The 9,686-nt window shown below is 37.8% G+C and overlaps 1 protein-coding gene across 1 annotated transcript; it reads right to left on the bottom strand.

Moving 5' to 3' along the window:
- Positions 1 to 254: 254 nt before the first annotated feature.
- LOC128606849 (E3 SUMO-protein ligase ZBED1-like) lies at positions 255 to 2,200 on the bottom strand. The gene is made up of 2 exons (XM_053623338.1): positions 1,544 to 2,200; positions 255 to 1,386 (listed from the first exon to the last, which is right to left on the bottom strand). Exons 1-2 carry the CDS (start codon positions 1,969 to 1,971, stop codon positions 1,128 to 1,130), a joined length of 687 nt encoding a protein of 228 aa, XP_053479313.1. The 5' UTR covers positions 1,972 to 2,200; the 3' UTR covers positions 255 to 1,127.
- Positions 2,201 to 9,686: the final 7,486 nt, after the last annotated feature.

Here is a 9,686-nt window from a genome sequence, read left to right as displayed (position 1 = left end):
CTACACATTTAAGTGTTTTCACTGCTCCTAACACACCTAATGGAACACCTAATGAACAGCCTTCTCTCAGCTGAATGGGTGTGTTGGGAGCAGTGAAAACACTGCAGGACAGGGCAGGGATGTAAGAAAACATTTTACATTAGGGGTGCTGGAATTTTAAGCAGCACACATGTGGTGTGTGCGAAGACTAGTGCTGTCAATCGATTAAAAATTTTTATTGAGTTAATCACAGTCATGGACTGTGATTAATCATGATTAATCACAAATTTAAAATACTACGATTTACTTGTAAACATGCAGTGTTGAAATAAAATGCTTGAGAAACTGGTTTAAGGAAACAGATTCTTCAGTTTTATTATCACAACCATTAACATGTTTAACAAGTGTTCAATAACAAGCTTTTAAATTGTTGAGGCACCCATTTGAACTGCAGACATATTTAGCAGAAACCAACAACTGTTACAAAGTAATGTCTGCTACAAAGTCACAAATAGCTTACCTGTAATTTTTTTGCATAGTAACATCAACTCAAATGAATGCAACAATAAGTAGGACTATTTTAGAAATGGAATGCCATAATGTCTGTGAAGAGACAGAGTGAACAGTCTTTACATTCTTGGTTAAAGATAATTACTTCAGTCAGTGTGCATCTGTGCAACATGCCTCCTGTCAACCAATCATACATTCTACTCTTCTTTCAACCAGTTGCTCAGGCAGATTAACTTGTTCACATTTTCAGATGATAGAGCTGACCTCTTCCTCTGCAGAATGTGGCCTGCCAAAGAGAACAGTCTCTCACATGGCATTGTTGAGGCAGGTGTAGCCAAGTACCTTTTTGCAATATGGGCCAGCTTACCATATGTACCTGCTTGTGATGACCACCACTGTAGTGGACATGTTTCTATGCTAACACAGGGCTCTGCCTTGTACCTCTCTAGAGATTTATCTGTGGATAAATCTTGTACCTTGTACCTCTCTAGAGATTTATCTGTGATGACCTCTTCATCAGAATCCGACTCTGATCCTATGAGTGGGAGGGCCATCTTCTCCTTTGGTGGCTCTGGCTCCACTTTTTCTCCAGAGGTCTGTGGTGCAGGTTCTCTATCCTTCAGCATCTCGCTCAGCTTTTACCACACCTCTCCCCTCTCTGTTCTGGGCAAGCACCTAAGGTTTTTGAACCTAGGATCTACGGCAGTTGCCACCTTTAACCACCACAGGTTTGAGTTCTGTTTTTGCCCATTGAGGTCCTTTGTGAATGCAGCCTTGAAGCACGCTATGTAGGCAGGGTCAACATCAGAGACCTCCATTGTACACAGTAGATGACAGTGCTGTAGCACCACGGAGCAGGATACATACTTTTCACCACCTAGCAGCTCAGTGATGTACCTACAGTGCAAACAAAGCACCACACAATTGACTTAATGACTACAGTTTTCATTCAGCTGGCATGTATTTAGGGTATAGGCCATAAATTATGTCTAGATGACTTACAAATGACTTATTTTTATCAGTCAAATTGGAGAAGACCGAGAAATCACATTACCTGCAGGGCTCCAGCACCATTTCCAACCTTGCCAACCTGTCATATTCAGCTGAAGTTAGCATGGTGAAGTTGTGCTTCTGCTGTGCCAGCGTTGCTTTCAGTGGATCTTTGTTGTGTTGAATCCGCCTTATCATTTCAAGAGTTGAATTCCAGCGCGTCGGTACATCCAGGACGAGGGACTCCTCTATTAGTCCATGAGAGGCTTGCTGAGCTTTCAGCTCTGCGGTATTTGAGGGACTGTGTCTGAAGTGTCCTACTATTTTATGGCATTTGGCCAAAACGCTGTCAAATCCGCTGTCCCGTAAATCCACGGTGATCACCCGTTGTATCATATGCGCTACACACGGCACATGCTCGATTGGTAGACTCCTTGCAGCGGCAATCATATTGCGAGCGCTGTCTGTTCCTATAGTTGTGACCTTACCCATTATCTCCCACTCATTTGCAACTTTGCGAAACTTGCTAGCGCATGCTTCAGCAAAATGTCTTTCTTCTGTTTTTAACACGCCTAACGTGAATGAGTGCAGCTGCCAGTTATCATTGATTATGTGTGCTGTCACACCAAGGTAGTTATGGTTACTTACTAATGTCCAGTGGTTTCCAGTAAGTGCAATAAAAGTACCTTCTGCCAACTGCCTCACTTTCGTAGCTTTTTCAGCGTCGTACAGTTCATGTATTATCGTAACAGTAGATCCATTTAGCGATTGTGCTAGTCAGCTTTGCTGTTGTCGTTTTGTTGACAAACTTGCCCCGGGTGCACTCCGCCAGTGTCGTTTGACGAGCACGGCTTGTTGACCGTCTCAGCACTAGCATCTTTGTTAACATCAGCAAAAATGTGTTTCGCCCAAAGATGGTACTTCAAGCTTGTCATGCTTGGGTGGAAGGACAGTTTGTCACTGCAATAGCTGCACACAGCTTTGGTTTTAAGAAAACTTCCATCTGGAAGATTTTTATAACGAAACTTGCCATTCAGCAGCGTGGACACCGTCTCCTCTGTCATCATATTACTCACGTTTGCGGTGCCCTAATCATACAAAACTAGGTAACCATCTGCGCTGCAGTAATGGGAAGAAGTTGGGGTAAAACTTGATTGTCAAATGATTAATTTGCTTTAAAAAAAATAACGCGTTAAAATTTTTTGATTAATCGCATGCGCTAACGTTGACAGCCCTAGCGAAGACATGAAATTATTTTCCTTTCAACAGAGAATATGTGTTGAGTATGTAGGGAATACCACCATTACCACACATATTTCATATAACTGTGAAGTGGTCTGGAGTGTGCTATTCTGTTTATACCACAGTGACTTGCCAAGGACTACACTGTTTAATTTATTAATGAACAACACACTCTCTCAGAAACAACAACAAAAAAATGCTCTCTGCGTGTAATTTTACAGACAAACCGGAAAGCATAAAATCCTCTGTCCTGAAGATTTCTCATGCTGGGAAACCTCTGTGACTGTTAAAAAACACTGACCCTTGAGACTCTTTCCATAAATATTAAATACACGTCTCCTAACCAAAAACTTCACATCAATGATTGTTTTTCTTCTAAACATTTTTTTTCCTTTTTGATACTTTTGTGGAGTGTGAATGAGCTGTTAGTATAGAAACGATAATGTATTGGAATAAGCACCTTAATATAAATTTAATGAATTAGATGAAGCGACTGTCCGAGCTGTGCGGTTACACAAAATCGATGCATACCTACTGACCAATCAGATTTGAGGATTTAACCATGCTGTGGTATAAAATATTTATTCTGTAAATATTTATTATATTTATTTTTTAAATAAAAATATATATATATATATTAATTCTGTTTTGTCATACAGTATACTGCACTATAATGTTGGCAGCCCAACAGTAGGTGGTGCAAATGCACCCACTGCACAAATATAATAATTATACCACAGCATGGTTGAATTCTTGAATCAGAAGGTATCGATTAATTTTCTATAAGAGCATGGACCTGAATATTTATATGACTGTCACATAATAGGTTAATATTAATGCACTTGTTCTAATCTGTTATCATTCCTCAGCTAATACACAGGGACTTGAATGGCAGATAACCACACAATCTAAGCCTACTAATAAATGGATTAAAATGTGCTGTTAAATAAAGAAAAGTGTATAATCATTGATATTGTGAAGTTTTCTGTTAGGACATTTTATTTAACATGTATGGAAGCGTCTTGAGTGTCAGAACTTTGTAGCAGTCAGTAAGTTACCAGACACCCGAGTCAGTTTGTGTTATTACTGACATTATAGCAGCTACAGTCATGTGAAATTCTTGGCTTTTTTGACATATTTGGACAAGCAAACATTTGCTTATCTTTGAGTGCCTATTAATAAGTTGATATACTTGAACCGAACCACAAAAATACATTTTTCAATCATTTATTCAACAGAAATATCAATAGGTGTGATATTCTTCTATGGAAAAAGTAATTACACCCTTGGCAGAAGCTAGCTTCTGCCCCCTTTAGCAGAATTGTCTACCTGGCTTGCTGAAATTTTGACCACTCTTCCATGCAGTATTGTTTAAGTTGCAAGATGTTTGAGGGTTTTCTTGCATGTACTGGAAATTTCAAACGCCCCCACAACATTTCAATGGGATTCAAACCTCAGCTTTGACTTGGCCATTCCATAACCCTTTTCTCCATTTCTTCTTTTTGAGACATTCCTTGGTGGATTTGCTAGTATGCTGAGGCTCATTATCCTGTGGAAAGGTCCACTTTCGGTTCAGCGTCAACTTTTGGAGAGATTGCCTCACATTATCTTCAAGCACTCTTTCATATGAGCAGAATTCATAGATGAATCAGTGAATGCAAGCTGTCCAGTCCCTGAGGTAGCAAAGCAACCCCAAACTATAACATTTAATGTATTTCAAATAATTTGAAGTTCTTTTTAAATCCCTTGTCAGATTCATAGGTATCCACAACCTTTTTTTGCTGAAGACCTTACAGAACTCTTTAAATCTTGGCATGATGACGCCACACACCTCAATAACAAAGGGAACACCAGACACTACTCTAGATATGAGAGGGGTATAAATAAGACAGGTTCCACCTGTACTCCCTAAACAGGTTCTAATCACTGACACCCAATCTTGAACACCTCAATCTTGAAGTTAATGAGATAAAAAAAAAAAATCACAGCATGTCATGTTACTGTGAAACTGGAGAAACACATATGTCCTGAAGTCTTGATATCTCGTAACATTCAATGTAACTATCCATCCATCCATCCATCTTCTATACCACTTATCCTTCTTCAGGGTCACAGGGGAACCTGGAGCCTATCCCAGGAAACATTGGGCACAACGCGGGGTACACCCTGGACAGGGTGCCAATCCATCGCAGGGCACAATCACATACACATTCACACACCCATTCGTACACTACGGACACTTTGGACATGTCAATCGGCCTACCATGCATGTCTTTGGGGGAGGAAACCGGAGTACCCCGAGGAAACCCCTACAGCACGGGGAGAACATGCAAACTCCGCACACACAGGGCCATGGTGGGAACTGAACCCCCGACCCTGGAGGTGTGAGGCGAACGTGCTAACCAATAAGCCCAATGTAACTATAAACTGTAAAAAAGCATGGTGTCATGCATTTACATTTATTCATTTAGCAGACGCTTTTATCCAAAGCAACTTACAAATGAGGAAATACAAGCAAAGTGATATAGTGCTACCATAATAGATTTTTAATTGAGTTCTAGAGAAGCAAAGTGTGCAGAGTCGAGGCGTAAGTGCCAGTGTAAGTTTATTTATTTATTTATTTTAATAATGGGGGGCAAGTTAGAAGTTAGTTAACTGTTCACAGAAGAGGTGGGTCTTTAGCCATTTTTTGAAGATAGTGACCGATACAGCTGTCCGGATTGAGGTTGGAAGTTTATTCCTCCACTGAGAGACCGTCAGTTTGAAGGTTCTGGAAAGGGATCTCGTGCCCCGCTGAGTAGGCACTACCAGGCATTGGTCGTTAATCGATCGCAGGTTGCGTGAGGGAACTTAAACCTCAAGGAGAGTGTTGAGGTAGGGGGGTGCTATTCCAGACAAGGTCATGTATGTGAGCACCAAGGCCTTGAATTTGATGCGGGCAGCTACAGGAAACCAGTGGAGGGAAATGAAGAGGGTTGTGACATGGGTTCTTTTGGGCTGGTTGAAGACGAGGCGTGCTGCTGCATTTTGAATCATCTGAAGGGGTTTGATGGAGCTGGCTGGGAGGCCCAAGAGTAGTGCATTGCAATAGTCCAGTTTTGAGATAACAAGAGCTGTGACTAATAGCTGTGTAGCCTGTTCGGTGACATAGGGTCTGATTTTCTTGATGTTGTACAGAATGAACCTACAGGATCATGCAGTGGTTGAAATGTGGTCTGTAAAGGTCAAGTTGTCATCGAAAGTCACCCCAAAGTCATGCATTAATATATGGAAAGTTGAAGTCATTGGCAAATCATTGCAGTATAACAGCATTATTATTTCTAATAGTCTATTATTTCTAAAACTCATTCACAGGGACTTGTATACTCGAATTAAAAAAAATACTCTAATGTAAAGTTTGTTTAGCCTATTTCTTAATTTCTTTCTTAATGTATTATTATTATTATTATTATTATTATTATTATTATTATTATTATTTTAGGAGTAATGCAGCACCCTCAGTACTCCCACTTCCTACGTCCTTGGGACAGGGGATACTCCAGGACCAGGGTTGGGAACTTGTGTCATAGGCACTTTTATAGGGGTGCAGTGGGTGCATTTGCACCACCCACTGTTGGGCTGCCCACATTGTTGCATTACAGTCCCCTCTAAAAAAGTATTAGAATGGCAAGGGCAATTCTGTTGTTTTTGCTATACACTAAATACATTTGGGTTTAAGATCAAAAGATTAATATAAGATTATCAGAATTTCAGCTTTCATTTGATTCACTTGTTGATGGTGGCCTTCACAGAGTTCCATGGTACACCTAATGTTTTGGAAATTCTTTTGTACAATGAGATCACTTACAAGTTTTGTAAGCTCTTTGTGGACCATGACTTCAGGAGTCGGATGAAACCAAGAAGATGGCTATGTCTCGATCAGCTCCCTTGATACCTAGGTTGTGAATCAGTATATTGTGTACATGAGTTTGGGCACTACTAAGGACGCTAGCTCACTACACATTGGGACACTGATAATTCAGTTTCTGGTGACATGATTACATACTCGCATTGTACAACGTCACCAACGTCATCAAAGTTTTATATGTCATATAAATTTGTTAGCTTAATCACACACATTTCTGTCGTGGTACTTCAAGCAGAATTGTATTGAATTATTAAAAAATAAATCCACTACAGGGCTATATAGTGCGACCATTTCACTCGCATTTGTGACTGAAAACTTCTTTGTGCGACTGTGAAAAATATTTAGGAACACTGGTGCGAGTGACCTGTTCAGAGTTGTTTAATACAATCGGAATAAAAACTAAAACTCCTAAATGCATCTACACCGCGCAACAGTTACTTTCACACTGCTTTTCATCACCTCAGTCAAACGAACAAGTGTGTAAATACTGCAAAGAAGCCATTATGATGACGAGAGTAACACTGTATATCATCTGCTTCTCTCAACTTCCCAATCTCACAAACCGACATCTTTTATTGATCAGGCAGAATGACCTGAACCTGCGACTGTAACTTACTTGTGTAGACACAGCGGCGTCGGGCGGAGTAAATTAATAATAATGCTAACGCTACAAGGTGGGTTTTAATTCAAACTTCTTTATTAAATAATTCCTCACCAATCATAATCAAGATTAGCAACTGTTCAGTCTGTACACATACAGTACACTGCTGCTCTCCTTCACTCTCTTCACCAGCTCGTTCCGGCTCACACGTACAGTGCATTCACTAATTTAAGCTCACGGTTGCCAGAAATCAGTAGAAAAGTCACTCCAGTTTCCATGTTTTGATTTAATCCCCCAAAAACGCAATATTAGCAGCAGACATGGCAACACTGTACTCTGAACCCATCTAAAAGGAACAACTGATAAACAAACAAAAAAATTAAATAAAATGTAAAGACAGAAAATGTGCTTAGTTATTAATAAATCATTTAATATAAAAATAGATATTATAACTTCATAAAATATAAATATAAATATAAAAATTAAATAATGTTTAATTACTATGGGTTGCACTTAATATCATATTGACATTAAGCTTAGTAAGCTATCTCCTTAGAAGGCTATTATCCTTTTTCCTAATATGGATCGTGCTTGTGTTAGTCTACTTTTAATTAGGACTCTTTATTGTTTAAAATATTTAAAAATAAATATTTTATGCTTGTTTATTTATCAATTAACGAACAGTATTTCTCGTTGCTATTATTTTAATTACATTAACAGTGACCATGAGCAGAGAGCTTACATTTAACCGTTTATGACAGCCCTCTTGATTAAAGCTTAAACAAACAAAAAAAAAGATTGGTATCGGTCGTAAAAATCCTGATCGGAGCATCCCTAATGAACACCATTAAACTAAAGTGCTTTGCATCTGGTGGGTAAATGAACTCACGCAATCACATCCTACATGAGATTATTCAGATATACACACAATATATGCAGAGCGCTTCGAGAACTGACTCCAGCCCAGAACCATGACAGTGGAAAATGTCTAATAGTGTAGCTTTAAATATATTTAAGAGGAGCAGACTTCAAATACTGAACATTGAATTTTTTTGTATTTGTTTACAAGGTGGAACAGGTTAACGGTTGTTGTTTTTTTGCACACAGCCTGTAGAATTAACTGAAAATATAAAATTTAGTTTATCAGAAGGTAAATTAATTTGTCATGGCTCACACTATGTTCCTAAATTCTGTCATAATTGACAAGCTCAAGTTTTCTCATGCCTACTTGTGTGTTATATTGTGGCATATTAATGTTACCATCTCTAAAAAACAACAACAAACAAACAAACAAAAAAAACAACAACTAAACTTCAACTGTGTTCCTACATTTTTGTAATTAGGAGCACAAGTGCTCCTAAAAGAAATTGTTACAGTAGAGCCCTGCCCTAGGTAAACTCTTAAAAGACATTAGAGTCAAACAAACTGTATACATAATGTCAAATAAAGAAAAAATGTTTCTATTTGTTTTTCACCTGAATTTTCTAGCTTGCTGTATCCAATTAAAGGAGGAAAAGGATCTGACATGATTTATCATGGTTTCATTTTTTTACACCACAAAAATGTGAGTTTTAACAAGGGTGTGTAGATTTTTATATATTTTTATATGGACATGCTTTAGGTTCTGTATTTATTCACATTACATATATGTTGTAGTGCTAGTAGTGCTATGCTAGAAATTCCACAGTATTAATCAAGCTCTAGACTTAAATACAGTCATACATTCTATAATTTTATGCTATATTCTCCCAAATTTGTGAGTATGAAAAGTTTGACTGGATTAATAAGACATACCCAGCTCATTATCAAATAAAAAAGGAAATAATTTAAACATGCACTGGAGTTGACAACATCTGACATGTGAGACGTCCATCCGTTTTTTATATCGCTTATACAACATACAAAATGAAAAGTTTATTTATTTATTTATTTATTTATTTATTTATTTTTTTTTTTAAAAAAAAAACTATTTCTATTTCCAAGTGGAGTCACCAACCTGGTGTGTTTGCCAGGTTTTTAATTTTAAGGGCAAAAAATGTTTTCAAGAATAAAGTCATAATATTTTGAGGAAAAAATTTAGTATATTTTGAGAGTAAAGGTGTAATATCTAGAAATAAAGGCATAATATTTAGAGAAAAAAGTCATATTACAAGCAAACAGTTGCAATATTTCGAGAATAGTCATAATATTCATAATATTTTATGAATTCATAAAAGTCATAATATTTCAACAAAAATAGTCACGATATTATGACAGCATAGTGAATATCAGTGCAATGAAAATAAAGAAATACTTTACAAATAAAGAAATACTTAATCTTCTGGTACATCAGCACTGTTTTGTTAGAACTTTGAAATGACTGTGGAAGAACTTGTGTTTAATTAAGAGAAAGAACCACACTAACTTGGAGGAACTCATCTCTTTTGTGGAGGGGAAATCACAAGACCTGGTAGCCTT

Source organism: Ictalurus furcatus, chromosome 4 (assembly GCF_023375685.1).
Source record: "Ictalurus furcatus strain D&B chromosome 4, Billie_1.0, whole genome shotgun sequence".
NCBI lineage: Eukaryota > Metazoa > Chordata > Actinopteri > Siluriformes > Ictaluridae > Ictalurus > Ictalurus furcatus.
This window is presented reverse-complemented; position numbering and strand designations above follow the sequence as displayed.

Excerpts from the sequence above, each read along its gene's own strand:
- LOC128606849 (XM_053623338.1), bottom strand. The coding sequence starts at position 1,971 with ATGGGTAAGGTCACAACTATAGGAACAGACAGCGCTCGCAATATGATT. Across the intron at positions 1,387-1,543 it reads ATGGTGCTGGAGCCCTGCAG|GTACATCACTGAGCTGCTAG; the intron begins GTAATGTGATTT and ends TTTGCACTGTAG.